Below are 23,793 nucleotides of genomic sequence, written 5' to 3' on the forward strand. Positions count from 1 at the left end.
TTCCTGTTTGACACTTGAGTAAACTGAGGTTCAGAGAAGCTGAATCACATGCCCATAGTCACACAGTAAGAAGATAAAAAGAGAATATATGCAAAATGTATGTCAAAGTCCTTGCCCTGCAGTAAGTGCCAGGGCAGGCTGTTATTTTTGGAGTTGTGCTATCACAGGGAGGTAGGTTCTGCTGTGAGTATTCAGAGGAAGGAAGGTGAGAGCCTGTTGATAAACTTTCCAGATTTTAAACCCAAAGCTGATTTCATTCTGAAGATCTCACCTGTGTTTATCCCTGAGAGTTCCCGGTTCCTTTCCTTTGCAATCCTTCCATTTCATCCTCCTAGCTTCCCCATGAGGTCATCTCCCTAGCCAGGGAGGCCATTCCCAAGGTCACAGTTTTCTGTCACCATCCCCACCATCCCCTCCATCCCCGGCCAAGCTCGAAGCTTTCAACTCCAGACCTAGTGCTTAAGTGGCCCTTCTGCGGTGCCAGTTATGTGGCTTTCTTACAGACCACTGGACCCTTCACATTTTTAACTTGGTAAGGAGGATATTCCTCACTTTGCCATTTGCTTCCCATCTGGTAGCTGAAAGTTTCCCCCAGGGGCCAGGGCTGAAATTGGCTTCCTGAAGTCGGCTTCGTGGTTTGGGTGCCTGAAGTAAGCCCACTGTTAGTTGTTTCTTCATGGCCAACACCCAGAATCTCCCTGAACACCACTTGAGTCTTGTTTCAGGAGGGGAGGGGGTCAGTAGAGCTGGGGGCGTCCCACACTCCAAGCTCTCCTTTCTTCCTGGGATTGGCTCGAGATGGGGGTTCAGGACAAAGTGTCAGGCACTCTACAAATCGTCAGATCCCACAGGCCCACCGTGACTGTGGTTGTGACTGGAGGCTGGAATGCTGCTGGGTGGAATGGGAGTGAATGGGTCCTTTGAGCCACCCTCTGGGGCCTGAACCCAGCTTCCTGGAGCTCCTGAATGAGCATCTGTCCTGGCTCACTCAGTCTCTGAAGGCCTTCTGCCCCCACCTCTGCCCTAAGGAGTTCACCACTGTAACGTCAAGTCAGTTAAAGAGCTCTGGAGTTTGAAATAAGGAACCGAATGTTTACTGAATTTCTGCTGTGTGCTGGAAGCTTCAGAGACAGCTCACTGACTTCAGTAAATAAATAATTATTGGTATTCCTATTTTTCAGAAGAGGAAACAGTTTCTGAGAAATTAAGCCATTTTGCATGAGAACATCAGTTATTGAGGGGCACAACCATGAAGCAACGTTTTCCAAGCCATGTGCCACTGGTTAAATTTGGTCCCCTGCTGCAGTCACAAGCTGTGGTGGGAGACACTGAAGACAATAATGAATTTGCCAGTGCTTTGCAAACTACAAATGCCACCACTCCTGGCTACCATTTCCTGGGTATCTCCATGTGCCAAATGCTTTGCACCTACTATTACACTCAGTGTCTCAGAACAACTCCTCCACGGAGGTATTTTTTTCATTATTTCCATTTTGCAGATAAGGAAATGGGCTCAGAGAGAAATGATTTGCTCAAGGTCACATAGTGACAGCAGAGATTTGAATTCTGGCTGGTCTTATGTAAGAAAAGTAGAAGCTGGAGCATCATGGCCTTAACTTGAGGTCAGCATCTATCCAGTCTCCCAAAGAAGGACACGCTGATGCTTCTAACCTGCCCCCTACCCCTACCCCTACCCCAGTTACCCTGGAGTGAAGGTCACTGTACGTGTGCCTCACAGAGCTGAACATGTTTGGGATATGAGCCTAGAACCAGAATTAGAGTCAAACCGTTGTGGATACTTTGCCAGGCTTGGGGCTTCACATCTGTTCCAGGTATGTCTGGCTCCTCTTTCTCCCTTCCCTGGGATAGGCCTACACCCCTTTGCAAGGCCTACTCTGCCCATCCTGGGACCTGGGACTAAGAGCCCACCACTCTGTCTGGAGCTACTGGAGAGGTGGAATACATCCTCCTAGACTGAGATTTTAAGATCAAAATAGCCCATGTCCACTCCCATGTCTGCTACTGCCCTGTTTATGGAAAACCAGAAGCCTATGGAATGTGAAGACTGCACAGTGAAGACTTCAAGAATGTCTGGGCCACAAGGCATCAAGGAAACGGCTGGTGAAATCACTCAAGGCTTCAGACTCTCCTTGGGGCTGCTTTGGGCCCCTTAGCCGCCTGGCCCATGCCCTGCAGTTCAGGCCTGCCTCTTATAGTCCCTTCCCCTCTCTGGGCCTGTCTTGCTGGCTTACAGTTTGCGACTTACAAGCCATAAAGTACTGGACTTAAGTGAGGAGCTATCATCATGACTCTTAAGATTCAATAATCCCCGGGGTCAGAAGTAGGCTGCTGGGAGCTAAGTCTACATAGATACAATTGGCCTATGCCTCCCCCAGTAGAAGCTGTTGGTAAGAACTAGGTTCACTGGCTCTGCCACAAACTAGTTCTGGGGCTTCAGATAGCTAGCTGACATCGCTTGCCTGCACCTCAGTTTCCTTAACTCTAAAATGGGACTAATAATAGTATCTACCTCCTTGCTAAAATATTACAAGAGATAGTGTGATCAATTTGGAAAGCAGCTTGCCAGTCCGTGAAAAGGTTAAAGAGTTGACATATGACCCAGCAATTCCCAGTCCTAGCCATCTACCCAAGAGAAATGAAGAGAATGTCTACACAAAAGATTCTGTCCGAATGTTCATAGCAGCACTATTCACAATCACCAAAAGATGGAAACAGCCCAGATGTCCATCCACAGATGAATGGATAAACAAAATGTATGTCCATACAATGGAATAGTTTTTGGCCCTAAAAAGGAATGAAGCACTGATACATGCCACAACACGGATGAACCTTGAAAACATGCCAGGTGAAAAGCCAGATGCAAAGGTCACATATTGTATGATTCTATTTATATGACATGTCTAGAAAAGGCAAAACAATGGAGACAGAAAGCAGATTACTGGTTGCCAGGGACTGGAGGAGGAAGGATGGGGAGTGACTGATGGCTAATGGATAGGAATTTCTTTTGGGGCTGATGAAAATGTTCTAAAATTAGATGATGGTGATGGTTGCACAACTCAGTAAATATGCTTAAAGCCATTGAATTACACACTTTAAATGGGTGATTTTAATGGTATGTTAATTATATCTCAATAAAGCTGTTGGAAAAATAAAAATTACGAGAGAAAGTAGGTAAAACTTGGGGCAGTGAGTGGCTCGATAGACGTAGGTTATTATTCTTACTAATTAGGTCTCCCTAATTTAAAGCCCTAGAAGCAGTGAGCAGCGGAAGACGCTGCTCAATTTCTAGCTCAGCCTGGGTATTTAAGCTGCTGAGTGTCCCTTGGCGAGTCCCAGAACCTATCCTGGATCTCCTCAGAACTCCTCATAAATGAATGGGTGAAACAAGCCCCACCCACGTCCCTGGGGTCTCGCGAGGAACAGGGGGCTCCGGAGGCAGGTGCGGGATTCCCAGCGGCCGCCCTCGGCCTCTGCCTGCGCTGCGCAGCAGGTGAGGGGGCCCCGCCCAGGCTAACCCGGAAAAGCCCGGGGAGCTCTTTCAGGTGAGCGCTCTTGATTGGCAGCCCGCTGGGGTAGGGCTTCAGATGACGGCTGCCCCGCCCCCTCACGTCGGCCCGGTTGGCGCCAGCCAGGGGGAGGTGGGCGGGCCCTGGGGTCCGCGGCGCCCATTGGGCGTGGGGAGGGGGGAAGAGCCCAGAGGGTCTAGGGCCCCGCCTCCGGATTTGCAGCGACCAATGGGCGCGGCGCGTGGGCGGGGCGTCGGCGGCGTCGGCGGCGGCCGGGCGGCTGAGGTGGCTGAGGTGGCCGCTGAAGCTGAGGCGGCGGGCGCGGCCGGGATGGCGAAGAGCCGCGGAGAGAATGGGCCTCGCGCGCCTGCAGCCGGGGGGAGCCTGTCGGGGACCCGGGAGAACCTGGCCCCCGGCGCCGACGCCGCAGCCGCGGACGAGCTCAGTTCTCTAGGCTCCGACTCAGAGGCCAACGGCTTCGCCGAGCGCCGCATCGACAAATTCGGCTTCATCGTGGGCTCTCAGGGCGCCGAGGGCGCGTGAGTAAAGCAGGAGCTCAGGGCTCGGGGCCCGGGGCCGGGGCCGGGGATCGGGGCCGGGCGCGGGACCTGCGGGAGGGCCTCGACGCGGCCAGAGCCGCCTTCAGGAAGGACCGACATGTCTCCCTTCCAATCTGAAACAACCGACCCCTTATCTCTCTTGCCTCACCCCCACCTCTCCCGGAGGCGGACTTAGCCGCCCCTCAACCACGAGCCTACTTCCGACCCCGGGACTAACCGGCCAACCCCACCTCCTGCTGCCCCCACCCCCGCAGACAAACTGACCCGCCCCAAGGAAGGGCCCACAGTGCTCTCCTCACAACGACGGACAGAACGACAGACACCTGTCCCAGCCCCACTGCTGCCACCCGCTTTAGGGCTGATTGGCTTTGCCACCCCACCGCCGACAGGCTCACAGGCGGCCGCCCCTCCCCCAACAGGCTGGCATTCTCCATACCCCGCCCCCTACAAGGCCCACGGACGCCCTTGTCTCAGCACCCCACTACCCTCACACCAGGGGGACACCTTAGGCAGACTTCAGAGGGACAGACTGCCCCCCACACTCCAGGACATCTGAAGACACACAGACCTCTGGATGAACTGACATTGGTCAGCTTCCTCCCAGACTAGGAGTCTCACCTTGGGGTAGACATTCCCTTCCCCTCATGGAAGGGTCAGAGAGTGCCCCCCTCCTCCCTCAGAGGCATATTTCTCCCTGTCACTAGCAACAGGTGGGCAGACACTCCCCCTTCCTAGTACCTGCAGGATGATGGTACCTCATCTCCAGGACAGACTGTTGGCTGTTTCTGTGTGATGTGGAAACATGCACCTCCTCTCCAAACACAGACTGGGGTGGGGGCAGGCAAGGAGACAGTAGGGTCCCTGCTCAGAGCACACCCAGAGCCCCCGCACCCAGGCACCCAGCTGGCAGGCAGAGAAATGTGAGGCAGTGTAGCAGCACCTTCTCTCTAAGCAGGGTAAACTGAGCTGCCACATTCTGCCCCCACAGAACTCCCTGAGCCCAGGTTTCACAGATCTATTGTATAGATTTGTGATCCCCTTAGGAAAGATAGACTCCAGACCTCACTCCCATCCCAGCTGTCCTGTCACATGAGACCAGCATTCTGCACAGAACTGACAAGCCTCCCCTTCAACAGAGAGCCCCACACAATCACCTGGGGGAGCCCACAGGACTCGTCCATAACCCTGCTCCAGAGGGTCCTTCCTCTCCTCCAACCAGTTGTGACTGCCTAAGGCTCCTTCAGCCTCTCTTATGACTTATGAAAGACCTTTGACCATCTGTAAGATCTCCACTCCACATAGGCAGCCCTATGAAGGTCACTTCCCGGACTTTCCCCAGTCCCAAATCCTCATATTCACCAGGCTTCCTCCTTTGGAGAAATGCAGATCCCTCTCTTAAGAAGAGTTCTCTTTTACCCATTGGATCTGTCTCCTCCAACCTCTTCCTGCTGGCTCACAGCAGGCTAAGCCTAGTGCAGTCCAGGACTCAGCACCCTTTATTCTCATACCTCACCCTGACTTGAAGCTTTGTCACAGTTCCCCAGGGATTAGCTTGTGAGAACCCAAAGGGGACTTAGGGTATATTTTTGAATTGAGCAGCAGACACCAGAGATCAGGGCCCTTGGAGGGATGAGGTCTTGAAAAATTGGAAAGAAGTTCCCAGTTGCATTTGTGGGTGCTTAGAAGGAAGAGCTCAGATTTGCTGGTGAATTCTAAGAGATAAGAATTCCTACTACATGTTTATCAGGCAGTTAACCAGATCTCAGAGTACAGAGCAGTGTGATATATAGTGGGAAAAGGCCAGATTTAGGAAGAAATCACACTTGCTGGCTTTGTGACCTTGGGCAAGATCCTGGATCTCTGAGCCGGTTTGCTCACTGTTAAGGGCAATAGTAGCACCTATTCTCAAGAGATTACTGTAGTGATTAAATGAGATCATGTATTCAGAGGTGCCTAGCATAGTGCCAGGCTCACGTAGTAGCCCAGAAAAAATGTTAGTTTCCTTTCTTTTCCTTCTAAGGGTCTGAAAACTGAGGAGAAAATGAGGGCGTACCTCTGGTATTTGTGGAGAGAGGCCCCAGTGGGAGCACCTCCCTTTGGCTGTAGTCCCCGGCCAGGCAGCCAGACATCTGTATTCCCCACCCTCCAACCGCAAACCCAGGCTTTGCAGACACCCTCTGCATCATTGGTATCTGTAGGGCTGGGGCTGAGGTGGGATTCCAGGTCCCTTCCTTTCTCCCTGCCTTACTTTCTTGACCTTGTTGGCCAATACAAAATCTCTGGTGTCTGAAAGCTTGGCTGTTCTGTGTTTAGTTTATATTGTGGTTCAAAAAAAGTCAAAAATAAGTCCCTGCCCAAGGCCATAAGAGGGGAAGTTATGGGAAGTTTCAGGGTGACCGCCCTGAACCCTATCTCGTGGTTGAGGGCTAGGAATCCATGTGCTATCCCAGAAAAGTGAAACATTAGCACTGATGGCTGCAGTGGAGATGTCAGGGACTCTGAACCCAGATTAAAGGTCCACTTCAGCCATCCTGGGCCAAAGGTTGTCTTGAGACAATCATTTTTGGCAATTGCCAGGGGCTGGGGGGGATGGGGAAGAAAGCAGATCAGAAGCTACCTGGCTCAGGTGACTGCTAGGTGTCTGGCATGATATCATAAAATCATAAACTATTTGAGCTGAAAGGGATCATAAGAGATTGATCAGTTTAGCCCTAACTTATCATACAGATGAGGAAACTGAGACCCAGAGAGGAGAGTAACTTGCTTAAGATCACATAGCTTATTAGTGACAGCACCAGGACCTGAACCCAGGGTTTCTGACTCCCAAGTCAGGACAGTTTCCACTGCATTCATTCACTATCCAATAATATGGCCTATCGCCCCAGTGGAAAATCAAGCGCTGGACAGGTAGATCAGAAGGTTCGTAGCACCTTCCCTTGTAAGCAAGCTCAGCATTTTTGACTCCCCCAGCAGTGTAGGAGGCTAACAGGAATGGCCCAGCAAGGGTAAGGGTGTGTTGTCATTACCACTTCATTAGACTGATCAGCTTCAGAGCTGGGGCCAGGCAAATTCACCTTTCCCTCAAGCCTGCAGAGAAATAAATGCTCAATTAATATTTATTCACTGAATGACATTTACTGACAGGCATTTCAAGTCAGGAAGCTGAAAGTGACTGTGGAGATAGCCATTCTCATACCAATAGGTAAACTGAGGCCTGAGAGAGGTGGTTAACTTCACCTCCTCAGTCAGTTAGGAACAGAGCCAGGAACTGAACCCAGAGGCAAGAAAGCAGCCAGCCGCTGAAGGGCTCTGTGGTGTGGGCACAGACAGGAGTGCTGGCAGCGTTAGATTCTTTTGGCTTGACTGTCGACTGAGCTGGTTGTTGAAGCCCAGGAAGGACCAGAAGAGAAGAAAGAAGTATCCTCAAGCAGGGAAGGGTGGGAGGAGTAATGTTACCATTTCTATCACTGGGCTAGGAAGAGCAGCCCTGTTTGAGAGGTCCCTTCTGCAGCATAGAGGGCGCGGTCAGGAAGGGAAAGAAGGATATCAATTGGATACCAGGTCTCTGGCCTGAGGGAGATGGTATGAGAGGGGTGGACCTCCCTCTTCTTTTCCTAGGTGATTGCCAGGGCTGGCCTTCTGAAGCTGGAGTTTCCCACCCAGCTTCAGTCTGCTCAGTGCTGCTGGCCAGATGAAGTAAGGGGCTATGCTCTCTGCTATCCCATGAGAGTTGGCTTCCTGTTAGGGGGGAGAGGGATCTGAACTGGGCCCAGGGAGAAACATCTGGAATAGCAGTATTGTCTTCTGCTGATTCAGTTCCCCTGTCCCCTGGGCCCTCCACTACTCCTAGCCAGCTATGGCAAGCCCTATGACTTTGGAAAAATTGTAGAACTGGCTTGATTGGCATCCCTGTAGTTTGGTCTGTGCCAGTTTTTGTTGGGCCAGGGCCTTCCTGGCAGGCCAGGGCCTGCATCTCTGCTTTTCCGCCATCTTCTCCAGTTTACAAGTTCAAAGCATCCTCTTTTCTTGAGCTATTGCAGTTCCCAGGAAAGTATGGAGCTGGCAGTGGAGTGGTCCCTGGGTGGCCCATCTGGAAGGAGGCAACTGCACATGTGGGGCCCTGGGCTATGACTCTGGACCACAGGTCCTTCATTTTTTCTCCTCCTTCTCTTCTTCCAGCTTCAAAGGGAAGTCTGGTTTGGTTGCCCTGTGGGTGTTCTAGGGCCTCAGACAAGACTTGACTTGGTGAAGGAGTGGGCCGACACACTGCTGCCACCCTGGGAAGGTGCCTGTGTGTCCGCCTGCTAGGAAATCCTAAGCTGTGGGAAAGAGATAACACGATGGGACTTGCTTGATGTTTTGTCCTCCAGCATCTGGGTATGAAACAGGACCTTCAGGGAGCTGGTGAGGCCTGCCTCTGTTTCAGTCTCCCAATCTATTTACACTGAGGTGGGGGAAAGAAGGTGTTCTATCTTCCTTCCTCCTCACATACGCTCTGGAGTCTGGTTGTCTGTGTGACCTTGGACATGTTGCTTCATCTTTCTGAGCCTCAGTTTCTCACTGTGAAATTGTTATATTAATACTGACTTTGCAGGGTTGTAGGTTTAAATGAGCTGATGTTTGAAAAGAGCCTGGCAACTCAGTAGGCTCTCAATGAATTTTCTTCTTCCGCATAGAGACTGTAGTAGCTAGGGGTCCTGTCTTCATTTTCTACTTTCCATCTCTGTCTGTGATGATGAACATCGGTGAGGGTCCATCCCCTGTGGGCAGGAGTGACCCATAACCGATGGTGAACCCTCACTTTACCCTGAGAGTGTTGGCTGTTCCATTTTGTGGATGAGTATGCTGAAGATCTAAGAAGAAAGTGCCCAAGGTTTGCCAACTGGTCAGTGGCAGAACTGGGACTAGAACCTGTTTCTCAACACTGAATCCAGTGACTAAGCCTTGCTAAGGTGGCAGCAGGCAGGGTGCCAGGTGCTCACCAGTCCCTGAGGCCCCCACACCCAGAGCAGGAGGTAGCAAGAACCTGGCTACTTCCCCATCCCAGTGTGGAGGGCAAGGCAGGTCTCTCAGTACAGTCAAAGCCAGAGAAAGACCCAGTGAGGAAGATTCTTGGGGAGGCTCTGGAAGCATGGCCAGGTCAGGCCTGCTCTAGCACTCCCATAGGCCAGAGTCCACACTGCGTTGCTCTTGACCCCAAAATATTGCATAATGGCTATTTGACTTTGCTGGCCACTTGGTGCCTTTTGGAAGAGTGTTTCTTTTGTGAGTAAGGCAGGGATTATGTACCCTGTACAGATGAGAAATCTGAGGCTCGGAGAAGCCTTGCAGTTAGTTAACAGTGGAGCCAGAGTAGGGAGGGATTCCAGATCTTCTGACTCTCAGCTCATTGATACTGCAGCTACATGGACCGCCCGTTCTCTTCCTCACTCTGAGCCAGTTGAACCTCCAGGCCAGGTTGCATTCCCCGCCAAAGCAGAACCCAGCCATCACTCACCCATTGTCGGTGTCCTAGCTGATAACTCTCTTTATCCTGCTGGTAGCACACCTGAAGGGGAGGAGGCCTCCTTTAGCTGCGTTGTCTGCCCTGGCAAATCTGCTGCTTTCCTGGGCCCAGGGACCCTGCCTGGCAGGGAGAAAACTGTCCTGGCTGAGGCACTGGCAAACCAACTCTCCCGATGCTTCACCTGCTTACAAGTTTCCTATCCAGGACTTCAGGGCAGCTGCCAACTTTGGCTTTCCTTATTTCATCTTTCTCTTTTCCTTCTCCTTCCCACCCCTCCCTACTCCATTCTATTCTCTGTCCAGTTCCTCAGAGAGTGGCACAGCTTACCTCTTTGCCGCTCTTCAGGTAGGGAAGTAGGCAGCAGACTCAGGAGCCTGGGAGAGAAACCAAGGTTTACTCTCACCAGTTTATCTATCTTAGCAGTGAGCTGAGCACCTACTCTACCAGCCCCTATGACTGGGACAAGGGATATAGAGTTGATCAAGACATCTGTGTCTTGTTGTCCTCAAGGTGTTTACAGACTGGTTGGAAAATAGAAGCACAAAGAAATCATTACATTGTTGAGCAGTAAAGGCTATAATGGAGGTGTGTGGTTGCTCTGGGAATGTATAGGAAGAAGCAGCCAGCTCCACCTATAGGAGCCCAGAAAAAAGAAGTGGTATTTGATCCAGGCCTCAGAAGGAGCAAGGAAGGGCATTCCGTTGTATGTGCAAAGTCCTCCAAAAAGCCAGCTGTTTGAGAAATATGGTGTGCCATGAGCAGAGGTGACAGGAACAGAAGGCGGGAGGATGATGTGAAGCAACGGGAGGGTGAGAGAGTAGGTGGGGCCGGCTGCCTAGCTTTGAATGTCAGACTGATGCTTCTTGTGTTTCTTCAGTCGGGTGCTGGCGTGTACGATGGCATAAAGAGGAGCTGGACTGCAGGCAGTGAGGCCGGTTGGGAGAGTTTGGGACAGCCCAAAAGGGCTGTAGAGAGGCCTGAAAGAGTTGTGGAGCTATGAGGATGAAGAGGCCAGCAAATCAGTAGGCCTTGGTGCCTGACTGGCTGTGTGGACTGATGGGGAATTGGAAAAGTTCTGGACAAACTGAAGCAGCCTAGCTAGCCTCTCACAGAACCTATCCTGGGGCCTTCTGGCCACAGGGAAAGAAGGCCAGCTGTGGCCTTCCTCTGAAGCAGACAGTGGGCTGCTGCTGACTCTGCTTTGTCACAGCCCTGGGCTCCCCAAGGTGCCTGGCATGACTGGCACGCCCAGGGCACATCAAGGGCTTCTTTGTCTCTCTTCAGTAGGAGAGCGGGTTGGTTAGCTGGCCTGTTTGGGAGGGGGTGGGGTGAGTGGAACTGAGCCTCGTGGTGTCTGCCCGATAAACATATTGGATGGCAAGGAAGGCTGCAAGGAGGGCAGACTCCTCTTCGATGAGAGAGGAGTAAGGCCTGAGGGCATGGATAACCTACCTTTGGGTGGTGTGCAGCTAGGGAGGGTAGGTTTGGGGCTTTACACACATAAGCTGATCAAGGGGAGGCAGATGGCAGCTGAGGGCTAACTTGATCTCACCTTGAGTCTTTATTCTATTCCTGGAGCTGGTGCCTGAGTTGGGACACGTGGAAGCAATTCCAGTGCCTATGAGAGAGTGAACCCCTCAGCCCTTCAGGGCACAGCCAGCCGTTTCTCAGGCATGATTCTGGCTGGATATATGGATTTAGGCTAGTGTGGCGAAGGGCTCTGTACGCAGGGATCAGGGTGCCAGTGCTGGCTTGACCACTGACCCTTGTTATATGTGACTTAAGCATGTCCCCTCACCTGACCATGGGGCTAATGCTTCCTGCTTTTCATCCAGCAGATCCTGTGTGCAGCCATGTGCTAGGCTCTGGGGATACAGACTTGGTCCTGGCCTCCAGGACTTAGAGCCTAGCAGGGATGTCAGATATTCGGCAAGTAGATAAATATGTGGCTTGTGTTATAAAAGGATTGTGAGGATCAAATCCTAACTGGGTTTGAAGCATGTGTAAACAAAGACTGCTGAACAAGGATCAGGAGACTGAGTTCTGCCTCACTGGGCCCCTAACAAGTTGTGTGACCTTGGGAAAGTTGCTTAACCTTTCTAAGCCTCAGTTTCCCCTATGTATAAACTAAGGCAGTTTTAATGGGAAAATTTTAAAGAGCTCTTCTGCTTCTAACAATCTGAGACTGACCTTGGAGTATATGAAAAGGGCTTTGAGAAGTTATTTATCAGGTACCACACAAGTGCAAGGGGTTGTCATGGCACAGCCCAGAGAGGCCAGTGCTTCCAGCATGCTCTGTTCCTTTTGTGAGAGAACCTCTCTTTGTTTGTCGGGCCAGTGGCCCTCATGTCTTTGGGAATGCAGTCAAATCAAAGAATGCTTTGATTTGTCTAGCTCTTTAGTCTGCAAAGTGCTTTCATTCTCACTGCCTTGCAGTAATTCTTACAGGAGCTATGGGAAATCAGTAGGGTAAGTTTTATTTTGCCCTGTTTACAGACAAGGAAACCAAAACTGAACAAGTGATGGAATTGTGCTTGGAAGCCAGGACTCCTCCTTCCTAATTTTCCATCTTAACCAAAGCTGCTTGCCGCTGTGTGGCCTCTCCTCCCTCTTCCTGTCCCAGCCTTAGGACTTCAGCTCAGCTCCAAGTGTCTACACTTTTCCCAGTGGGCTTCTCAAGTTGTTTTTATTGTTGAATTGTTATAATGGCTGGCACACTTCCTGTCCCAGGTCTCCACACACAGCCCCTTACGTGCCCCAAGACAAGGTAGGAGAAGCTGGGCAGTAAGGGGACCCAGGAACATAGTATGGAGAACTCTTGTTCCTCCTCTGTGCACTCTGGGCCCTGGATGCTGTGTGTCCAGAAGCGATCCTTCCTAGACTGCCACTTTTGAAGGATACTGTATCTTTCCCTTCCCTCTCTGTCTTGGTTTCACAAAAAAGGAGATCTTAAATTTGGATCTGGGAGAGCCTGGGTTCAAGACACCAGCAGACCTGGCTTCAAGTCCTGGCTGTGTAACTTTCTAACCATGTGACCTCTCTGGGTCTGTAAATGGGCCAGGTGGTGGCACTGGGAAAGGGAACTGGGCCGACGCCAGTTACTGTCATGAAGATTAAGGGAGGTAATGTTGTTAAGGCCTCCAGGGCTGTGTCTGTCCCAAAGTAAGGGCTCCGTGGTATGTGGTGGCTCTTAAAATTATAGTGTGAATTATCCTGTAAGGTTCACTTCAGGCCTTTGGCATAATGGTGAGAGAAAAGGCAGCTTGCGTGTGAAAATCCAGGCCCCCTCCTGTGCTCTGCCTACCCATCCTTGGGCCTTCAGGGTAAGACAGGAGACAGTCCTCCTCCACCTGTGGTCTGGAGCTTTCTGACCTGTGAGGGCAGGTTGGGAATCCCCCAGTCAGTTCCTCACTGAGTCATTTGGAACAGAGCTCTCAAGTGACCCTGACTCTGAGGGCCCTGGTGTGAGGGCCTGATCTTCCTTTTCCTTTGGCCTGTGAAGATTAAGCGGAAGTGAGAAGTGAGGTGTGTCTCCTGAAAGATTCAGTTCACAGCCTGCAACCACAGCACTGCCTGCTCTCTTGGGCAGTGGCAGTCACTTGGGGAAGAAGTTAGAGTTTGCTTCATAATTACAACCACCCTCCTTCAGTTTTCCTGGTAGGCTTTCATCCTGGGCTTCCTGTCCTGCCTCCGAGTGACCCCCTCCATCCTCCCAGCATAGTCACATGGTAATGCCATTTCACAGGATAGCCTGCATGGTGGACCAGGCTTTCACCAATACCACCTCATTTAACTCTGTGAGATGTAGTTATCATATAATCTCCATTGTACAGAGGCAGAGCAGTAAAGTGCAAGCATCACACATTTTGTGGCTCTGAGCCACTAAGCTCCAAGCTCCCTGGGAGCAAGGCTTGTGCATACCCAGCCCAGTGGACAACAGTCAGTGCCGGAGTTGAGTGACAGCGCAGGAGAAGAGCTGGGCCTGGATTCACCTCCCAGAGCTGTCCTCTGCTCTCTCTGGACATTGGAGAGTCACTGGCTTGCTGAAAACCTGAGTTTCTTCATGTGCAGAAGTTGGGGTGTGTGTGTGTGTGAGAGAGAGAGAGAGAAGGAGAGAATTAGAGTATCTATCTCATGGGCTTGTTGTCAGGATTAAATGAAATAATTTAAGTGCTGAGAACCATGTCTGGTCCATAGCAAGTGCCTGGTAAGTGTTGTAACAGACATTCAGTTCGTTAATTGAATATAGAATTATAATGTTGTAAAAGGCCATCATCAAGTACATCTGTGCTCAGTCCTGTGCTGGGCTTCAAGACAGATCCAGAGCTGGCGTCAGGCCAGAGCGGGAGTGCCTTTTATCAAGCACTTCCTGTCCTGGTGCTTTTCCCACCTGATCTCAAGGTGGAGGATCTCAGTGTGGAGAAAACTGAAACTTAGAGTGCCTGAGGTCACAAAGCTAATGAATCTGTCAACATATGTTAATTGAGCGCCAGCTAGGTACCAGGTTCTGTTCTAGGGCCAGGACACACCGCAGAGAATGTGACTGGCTGAGCCACTGCCCTCCAGGAGCACACCTTCTTGTGGAATGTTGCCTCAGTGGAGCAGACAGTCGGGTGGAGAAGCTGGACTTGCTCTCCTGGACTGTTCACATTCTCCAAACAAGCCAGGACCTTTTCTATTAACTTGTGCTTTCGCATACTGGGTCTTCTACCTGGTGTGCTCTTTCCCCTTTCTCATCCTGGCTGCTTCCTGTCACCCTTCAAAGACCATCTCAAAGGTCAGCTCCCCTTTAGAGATTTCCCTAAACACCCTCACTATCACCCTGGGGGCTTGCAGTCTCCTAGCCTTCTACGTGCTTCTGTGGTAGCACTTCTGTGTGTGCTGGTTATTTACTCACCCATCTGCCTCCTCTGCCAGATTGACCTCCTCAACAGCGGGGACTACATTTTATTCAACTTTGTAGATTCAGGGCCTGGAACAGAGCTCTAGAGAGATGTGCATGGAATATAATGAGGTTCTGATTGTGTTCTGTCCCTGGAGTGGTTAGGAAAGTCTTCGTAGAGATGGGAGGTTATTCTGAATGAGGCCTCAGAAGATGAGCGGGACTGAATTAGAGTGGGGAGAGGGGTAAGGGGAGGGCAGCTCAGAGAGAGGGCCGTCTAGAGATAGGACTGGGGAAAAAAGAGGGAGGGACGTGTGGAGACAATAGGAGAGCCTGAGAGCCAGGGCCTGAGGTTTCTGGTGGACAAGGATGGCGGTAGGGAGCCCTGAAGGAATCTTGGCAGAAATAAGCAATGAGTGAAGACTAACTTGATAAGATCTATCAATAAAATCTAGCAGTTTTGTAAGGATAGGTGAGGGGGTCATACATGAGTCATAGGGTGCCACAGTGAGTTTTGACCTTAGGACCCAGTTGCTGGTGGGGAATTTTAAGCCCTGCTTTGCCGGTAGTGGTGGGAGCTTGGGGAAGGGATGTCTTCTGTTGAGAATAGTCTCCATTCCTCTCTTCATTTGTCACAGAGCGCTGCCCTGGGGGTTTCTGTTGTGGTATGTACCTTTCCCTAGCTGGGTGGCAGAGAGGGAAGAGGGATTCCCTCTTTTTGGAGCCAGCAAGGCTGGTGCTTAAAGGAACCATTTCTTACCTCTGACATCGAGGGGGGTGGGGCTGAGCAGAGTGGAGAGCTGGGCAGAGGCCCAGGGCACTGAGGCCAGAGAAGGGTGGAGGGAACCTGTTTACCACTGAGCGCTGACCCAGGGCTGGAAGGAGCAAAGCCAGGGAATTCCTTATGGGAAAGGGAGGCAGAACCAGAACTAACTTGCACTGGGAGTAGGAGGGGAGTGGAGCAAGCCAGACTCTCTCTCACCCAGACAGGGAGCCTGGACACTGCCCTACCTCCAAGCCTGGGGCTGCCAGGCCAAGGGAGGGAGTGCCAGGCTGCTGCAGACCATCTTCCTTTTCCACACTGGCTCACAGTGTGGCCTTGGGCAGATCACTTACCCTTTGGTCTGTGAGCTTCCCTGGCTGTCTGGGGAGGGAATGGACTCACTGGGTGACCTCACAGGCCTCCCAGCCATAACCATTGGCCATTTGTATACCACCAGCCTACCCTCTCTTGCATTTCAGTTTCCTATCATAAGTTGTTATAGAGCTGGCATAAAAACTATTTATACTTTCAGTCATTACCACCTCTTAGGTTAATAAACTACAGAGGTGGTTTCAGTGTGTGAAGTAGGTCAGCCTTTTGTTTATCCTCATTTCTTTTTCCAGCTCTGGGCGGGAGAGGGGAGCTCCCCTGCCTTTGGTGTCCCTGGGTCTGTGATTGGCTGTGCTGTCTCTACACATCCACTTCCCAATTTCCCACACTTTCATCTTGCTCACTCTTGCCCATCTCAGCACAGAGAGTAGGGGTTCCCTACTTTATTGGGTGGTAAAGGAAAAGGAAGAGAACGTAACAGGCTTTGAGGCCCCGTTACATGTGGGGCGCTTTATATTTATTGGATAGTTTAGTGCTCAGTTGGCAGCCTCTACTTCTAGGCTGTGTAACCTTGGAGAGATTCCTCAACTGCGCTAAGCTTTAGTTTTTTGTATGTTAAGTGGAGATAATGAAAGCTACTTCCTTGGGGAATTGTGTGCCTATGTAGTGCTTGGCGGAGCTGGCACAGAGCGAGCGCTGCAGGTGTGTCTGCTCTTACTGTCTCGTATGGTCTTTACTGCCGCCCTCTGAAGGGGTGACATTGCCCCCATGTTGCAGGTGGGAAACCAGAAGCTCAGAGAGTGGAGCAGTCACAAAGTGGCAGAGCTGGATCAGAAGCCAGGAGTTATAGTCTGTGTGTCATTGAGTAATTGGCTTAATCTCTTGAAGCCTCAATTGCTTCATGAGTAAAATGGGGATAATCCTGCCCTGCTGCGAGTTGGGTGAGAACAGGGATGTGAAAGTGCAAGATAAGCTGTAAATATAAGTCACCTAAAAGCTGCCATCAGCTGGCCACCCACCAGGCTGGGCCCTTACACAAATTTATTCTTCATTTAAGCCTATAAAGTGTGAGGTGTGTGTAATGGTCCCTTAAAGATGAACAAGTTGAGACTTAGGGAGGTCTGTCTCCCAGGTGGAGGAGCTGGAATGGAAACCTAGTTTGGTTGGCTTCAAGTCCCCACTCTTCTTACTCTCTGCCACACTCCCACTGGCTTTCCTCATGCTTGAGATGAGGAAGGTCAGTCCTGAGGTCTGTGATCTTGGGCTTTCTGCTTGAGTTGTGTTTCTCTTTGTTTGGGCTGGTTTGAAGAGTGAGGCTTGGAGGACGGGGTTACACTGGTTCCTTGGGACCAAAGTTTATCTTCCACCATTTGAAAAAGGGGTCATGGGCGCTGGCTGAGTCTGCCAACCACCGGGGCTAAGGTGTGCTTGGGTGGAAAATACATGTCTGGAAGGACTAGATGAGAGAGACTCGGGAACCGTCTTGTCCCTCTGAGAACTTGGAAGCCTTCAGCTTCTGTGTTTGGGGAGAAAGCTAGGGAGCCTGCAGAGAAGGAGGTCAGTGGAGTGTCACTGCTGCCTTGGACTATGGCATGGTACAGCACGGCTAGCCTAGCTCAGCCTGAGAGCCCGCAGAATCTGGGCTGTCAGTCCCTGGTTGCCCATTCTGTCTCCTCTGTGCCTCTTTCTCTCAGGAGGGAATGGCTGACAGATAGCACGTTTGCCCAGGCTTGCCATCTCCAGCTGGGGATGTGCTTGCGAGCTCTGTCCATCCAGCATATTGGCCTCACTGAGCATGGCTAGGTATGGTCAGGCCGCTCACTGGAACAGTCAGAACACTGGAGGAGGGGGTTAGACTATCTCCTGTCCTTGGAGCCAGAGATAGAGCCCCACGGAGGCATCTGGAGAACGGCCTAATTTCCTCACAGCCTTCCCAGGGGAGCAAGAAGCAGTACATGAATCACTGTGGCAAAGGAAAGCCCTGGTTTTGCCTCTTAATAGCTTTGTAACTGCCCAAGTCGTAGTCTCTCTGATTGGGTCAGGTTTCTCATGGGTCAAATGGAAATGGTAATTAATCTGTGAGGATCTCACTGGGCTACTAGGGGCACAAATAAAATTGATGTAGGCAACAGTGGCCTGTAGCCCTGAATACAATACAAATGAAGGTATGTCATGGAGCAAACCAGGCAGGCATCTGTTGAACACCTGTGAGGTACATGGTGGGAATTAAAGAAGTTCAAGACCCAATCCAGTTAGGAAGGGATAGTGCTGAGCAATATGATGCAAGTTGTAATGAAGTGCTCGTTTCAGACCATGTCTTGATTCATTAGGGATTTAGTGCAGAAATCAATTTTAGGGCATTGTGACCAGCATTAAAAAAAAAAGAAGAAGAAATAGAATAGAAATAATATAACAATTGAACTGAAAATATCAGGTGCATCAGTAGATGTAAGTAAATTGTTTTATAAAATGTATTTTGGTTGTGTGTGTATATATATACTCTCAGTATAAAGTGTTTTTCTTACTGTGGGTCTCAGTTTAGAAACTTTGAGAAATGGTGTTCTAAGTCAAGATGAAGGTCTTCAGATTGGAGGACAGCTGATGAGATCTGGGCAGGCATGGATGCTGTGTGCAGGCTGAGGGCTTCACCGTTAAGGGCAGAGGAGTGTAGTACATGGTCAAGAGCATGGGCTGTGGGGTGAGGCAGACCTGGGTTTGAGTCCAGCAACATGGCCTTAAGCAAGGCACTTTACTAAGTGTGGGTTCTACTTCTGGAAAATGGAGAGAATATTAGGGTAGGGTATTATAAAATGTACATAAGAATAATGTATATAAGCATTTAGGAAGATGTTGGTAAGCAGTAAATGATGTACAAATGGTAACTGCCATTTCGGCTGTGATGGCTGAAGTCGTTTTTATTGTTATGTTGGGCCCTGAAAGTGTTGCTGTGACTTGGAGAGGGGAGAAGAAAGGACATTCCAGGTAGGGATGGGTGGGTGACAAGGGGTAAGCATGTGTGTGCTTGGTATGAGACTGATCTGGCTGAGAATTGTTCAGCCTTAGAAGAGGGAGTTGAGATTATAGATAGAAGGTACCAGGAAAATTTTGGCATTACATGGGGAAGAAAGTTTTAACAGTAGAAACTTCAGCAATAGAGTGGCTTCTCCTGGAGATAATGAGGCCCCATCCCTGGAGGAGTTCCATCAGAGGCTGGGCCACTGGAGAGTGTTTTCATTAGGCTCTTTTGGTTACAAAGACTCCTTCAGGCCACATTAGCCAAAGAACGGTTTTCTTTTCTTTTCTTTTTTAATTCTCAAATTATTTCTTTAGTTTTGATATTAAAAACACATGTGATTTTTTTTTTTTTCAGGAGAAACCCAGTCAGCTATTGACATGCAATGGATTGAAATAACCTTACAGTCTAAAATTTTAAAATATGCTAATAAACAGTAATAAAACTTTCTACATTTGAATGTTCACATGAAAATATAAATCACATTAAAATATTTCGGGGTTAATCTTTAGTAATTTTAGTATTGATTTTAAAGTCACTTGCAAACTACTAGACATTTTTTATATGTTCCTCTAATACCTGGTACCCTGGTAAGATGTGTTTCCCTAAGTTTTTCTCCTTATTTTTTTTTTAATTTAAAAAATTTTAAACAATTTTTAAAGATTACTTTCCATTTACAGTTATTACAAAATATTGGCTATGTTCCCTGTGCTATACAGTACATCCTTGAGACTATTTTTCCACCCAGTAATTTGTGCCTCTCACTCCCTGACCCCTGTCTGGCCCCTCCCTCCTGGTACCCACTAGTTTGTTTTCTATATCTGTGAGTCTGCTTTTTTTTGGGGGGGGGGGTATAGTCACTAGTTTGTTGTGTTTTTAAGATTCCACATATAAGTGATATCATACAATATTTGTCTTTCTCTGTCTGACTTATTTCACTTAGCATAATGCCCTCCAAGTCCATTCACGTTGCTGCAAATGGCAAAGTTTCATTCTTTTTATGGCTGAGTAGTATTCCTTTGCGTATACATACAACATTTTATCCATTCATCTGTTGATGGACACTTAGCTTGCTTCCATATCTTGGCAACTGTAAATAATACTGCTGTGAACACTGGGGTGCCTGTATCTTTTGAAATTAGTGTTTTTGTGTTTTTTGGATATATACCCAGGAGTGGAATTGCAGGGTCATGTGGTAGTTCTATATTCAGTTTTTTGAGAAACCTCCATGCTGTTTTCCATAGTGGCTGCACCAATTTACATTCTTATCTACAGTGTATGAGGTTTTTTTTTTTTCCTGCATTCTCACCAACATTTGTTATTTGTGTTCTTTTGATGATAGCCTGACAGGTGTGAGGTGATATCTTGTTGTTTTGATGTGCATTTCCCTAATAATTAGCACTGTTGAGTATCTTTTCATGTTCCTGTTAGTCATCTGTATGTCTTTTTTGGAAAAAAATCTCTTCAGTTCTGCCCATTTTTTAATTGCGTTGCTTGTTTTTTTGATGTTGAGTTGTATGAGCTGTTTATATATGTTGGATATTAATCCCTCATCAGTCATATCATTTGGAATTATTTTCTCCCATTCATAGTTTGTCTTTTTGTTTTGTCGATGGTTTCTTTTGATATGCAAAAGCTTTTACATTTAATTAGGTCCCATTTGTTTATTTTTGCTTTTATTTCCTTTACTTTGGGAGACAGATCCAAAAAATTACTGCTAGGATTTATGTCAAAGAGTGTTCTGCCTATGTTTTCCTCTAGGAGTTTTATAGTACCTGGTTTTACCTTTAGGTCTTTAATCCATTTTAAGTTTATTTTTGTATATAGTGTTAGAGAATGTTCTAATTTCATTCTTCTACATGTAGCTGTCCAGTTTTCCCAACACCACTTATTGAAGAGACTGTCTTTTCTCCATTGTATATTTTTGCCTCCTTTGTCATAGAATGATTGACCGTAAGTCTGTGGAAAGAGGGGTTCTCTGACACGGTGAGTGAAACTCTCAGAACTGAAGCATTCCCCATGGGCAGTTTGACCCCTAAACTGACCCTTTGATCAACTTCCCTGTCACTAGAAACTTGCTCATGCTCTTCCCCCCACTGTTAGGAGGAAGCCACCTCAGGGCCTCTGTGTCATCATGCCTCCAACTTCATCTCATGGCTCCTTTCTGGGCATCCTTTGAGGGTCAATTGACAGTGCAGGCCATCCAATCAAATAGGGAAATAGGTTCAGAGAGGGCAAAGGGGCTATTGTAGAACGGTTTCCTGAATCAGACAGCAGTCTGATCAGATGCCTTCTGAGATCCTGACCGACTAGACTGAATGCTGTGTGAACCTTATGATTTAAAAAAATGGGATCGCCTGCAGCTTTTCAGGAGCACATCCTGTACGTCAGCAGAAGATGACCTGCAGTTAAGGGGCATGTGGAGTTCTGAGTGCTGGGAGCACCCAGACCTCCCGTGCCTTCCTTCCCACCCTCTCCAGGTGGGTTAAACTCTGCTGTTGGAGGAGAAGTCACTCAGATGACTATATTTCCTCAAAAATGTCCCAATTTAAGGTTTTAAAAATCAGAATGAATCTTTCAGTTGACATGTATGAACCTTTCAGTGCACATGTAAAGTAGTGGTGGGTTTTTTGTTTCTGGAAAGATCTTGCCAAATCAAGAATATAATTTAAAATCAGTAGTGTCTTAGAATCCAGGAAATATGGTTGTTTGCTCTGTACCCATTTGAAATTCCGGTTTGAGGTTTTATGCTGGGGCTTTGAAACTGCCAAAGTTGTTATCTAGCATCATTTAAAAGAACACTGAACTTGAATGTGTTCCCCTGTATATTTGTAGTTGGGAGAATGAGTATCTCTGAGGCCCTGATGTCAGATCTTATCAACAAAGACTGACTGGAGGATTGAGGTATCAAATGAGCATGTATTTAATCAGATGGGAATTGTCTGGAAACTGGTAATCTCAGGTGAAAGTCTTGTCCTCTTATGGGCCTCCATTTTCTCATCTACTCAATGCAAGGATTGGATCAGATATTATCCACATCCATAACTGCTGAAATTTCCTGCTGCCTCAGTGTGGGCACCCGCTTTCTTTGGTTAGCTGGGAGGCTCATCCTCTTACTTGTGTAAGTGAGTGCTTTGTAGGTGATGGGAGGCAACCTAGCCTGTGATGCTGGGCCTTTGTTTTTGCTCCCTGTGTGTTTGGGGTTTGCCTGGACACATGCATCCATTCCTTTGTATATTACCTTATCTAAAGAGGTGGTCTCTGCTTTTCTCCTATGGACAAGGATAAGAAACAGTGTCCTGGAGCCCTGGTTCTGCCTCTAGGTGGTGAGAGAGGCAGCAGTTCCAGAGGGCAGTGGCCTACGTCAGTGTGTAGAGGGGGCCGTGTTTGCCCCAGGCTGTTGTCCCTCCTTGGCTGTTCAGCAGTAAGGCTGCTCTCAGGCCTGTGCAGTTCTCCAGATAAAACACACTGAAGAAGAGGGCTTGCCCTTTTGTGTCTGGAGGCCTCTGCTCTGCTTGGGCCCCTCCCTCTGCTCTTCCAACCAGTAAAAGTTACCGCAGTGCATTTCCTTCCGGCAGAAAAAGAATCAGAGTCGAGGCCTGGGCCAAACCCTAGCCCCACCGTGTCCTGTTCCTGAGAGCCTCCTCCCAGCTGCCCGAGTGCCTTGACCCTGCGCTCTTTTCTGGGAGGTCAGCAGGACTGAGTGGAGGCACTTGGCTAGGATTTAACTTGGATCTGAGTCTGGGTTTTTCCACTGATTTGCTGTTTGACTCTCAGCAATATGCCCTCCCTGAGTATCTTACCTCTCAATGATGTCAAGTACTTTTTTAATAAAAAAAAAAAGGGCACAAAAAGAAATTTTAAAGATCCATATTCCACCATTTTAAAAATAATTTTAAGAAGAGAGTGTGCATGTGTGGGTAGAGAGGTGCACACATATATTTATTTTTTCCATTGTTGTTTTCTTACCAGTATTGCTCTGTAGACTAAATCATATGTATATGTAGAGTACACAGCCTACAAATGCTAGTCTCCTTCTTCTCTTTGCCCCTTAGTTAGTGAACTCGTGAATTCCCAGGGACTCACTCCTTGGAGGAAGCTCGCTCACTTGCAGTGCCCTCTAAGCCAGGGATCTTGCCCCAGCCTGCCTCAGCTCTTTGCGGCTACCCGGGGTGGGTCTTCATGCTGAGGTGTGTTCCTCACTGGCTCTAGCGGACATTCAGAGCCCTGTAGAATGTCAGTGTTGTGAGGGCTGGGACTTTGTTCTAGTCACACTTGTGCTTCCCTGAAACTGGCCCAGACGCCCTGGCCCTAGAACAATGCCAGTAGTGATAGCTCCTCAGTTAGCAGATGTATAAATACAAGTGGTATTCAATGCCTATTTATTAGGGCTGTGAAGTGTGTTTAGGATTTTGATAGGCAGAGACTATTCCAGCAAAGGCTGAGAAGTGGGAAAGGGCCAGTGCGTAATTGGGGAAACTATGAGTAACTAGGTTTGCTGGAGTGAAGAGGTGAGCATGTGATTTCTGTACTTGTTTGACTAGTTTTTTCGTCCAGCTCTGTACCTTGCACGTAGGCCTCTGAAGAGGCTTACTTGTTGAGACAGACCCAGGATGGGAATACTTTGCTTTGGTGCACAGATGCAGGCACTCAGGCCTCTGCCCCAGAGGGGCACGGTGACTCCTGGCCGCTTGACACACTGGGGGAGTGGGCACTTGAACTTGGTATCTCTCCAACCTATGGCTTCCAGGGAGGGGGCCGCGTTCCCTCGCATCTGTGTCAGCGCATTCATGAATTAGCAGCTCCGAAGGGAACGGCAGGGATGGGGAGCAGGGGGAGGAATGGAGACCGACCAGACTGGTGGCCAGGGCCTCGGCCAGGGCCTTTGCTTCTCTTGGCACGTCTGACAGGCCCTGCCCTCTGCTCCACAGGCTGGAGGAAGTCCCGCTGGAGGTGCTGAGGCAGAGGGAGTCTAAGTGGCTGGACATGCTCAACAACTGGGACAAATGGATGGCCAAGAAGCACAAAAAGGTGAGGGGCCTGGCCTGGGGCCTCCGGCTGGGAGTGGACAGCGTGGGGAGGAAGTGAAGAGGGAGGAGCTGCACCAGCTTGGAGGAGCAGGAGCTTCTCCAGCTGCCAGCTGCCTTAGGTGTCCCCATCTGCCATCTCAGAAATGGGAACAGAAGCTGGCTGGAGGGCAGGGCCCAGGCTT

At 49.2% G+C, this 23,793-nt stretch overlaps 1 protein-coding gene across 2 annotated transcripts in view; it reads left to right on the forward strand.

Annotated features, from left to right (window-relative positions):
- Nucleotides 1-3,772: 3,772 nt before the first annotated feature.
- TBC1D10A (TBC1 domain family member 10A) overlaps nucleotides 3,773-23,793 on the forward strand; it is a 30,806-nt gene continuing 10,785 nt past the window's right edge. Inside the window, exons 1-2 of one of the 2 annotated variants that reach the window (XM_072952870.1) lie at nucleotides 3,773-4,066; nucleotides 23,513-23,612. In XM_072952870.1, coding sequence (XP_072808971.1) covers nucleotides 3,858-4,066; nucleotides 23,513-23,612 — 309 coding nt within the window. In that variant the 5' untranslated portion in view covers nucleotides 3,773-3,857. Of the gene's footprint in view, nucleotides 4,067-23,200; nucleotides 23,306-23,512; nucleotides 23,613-23,793 lie in introns of those variants that run through there. The other variant, XM_006213513.4, reaches the window with a different exon arrangement.

This window comes from Vicugna pacos, chromosome 32, assembly GCF_048564905.1.
Source record: "Vicugna pacos chromosome 32, VicPac4, whole genome shotgun sequence".
Classification (NCBI taxonomy): domain Eukaryota; kingdom Metazoa; phylum Chordata; class Mammalia; order Artiodactyla; family Camelidae; genus Vicugna; species Vicugna pacos.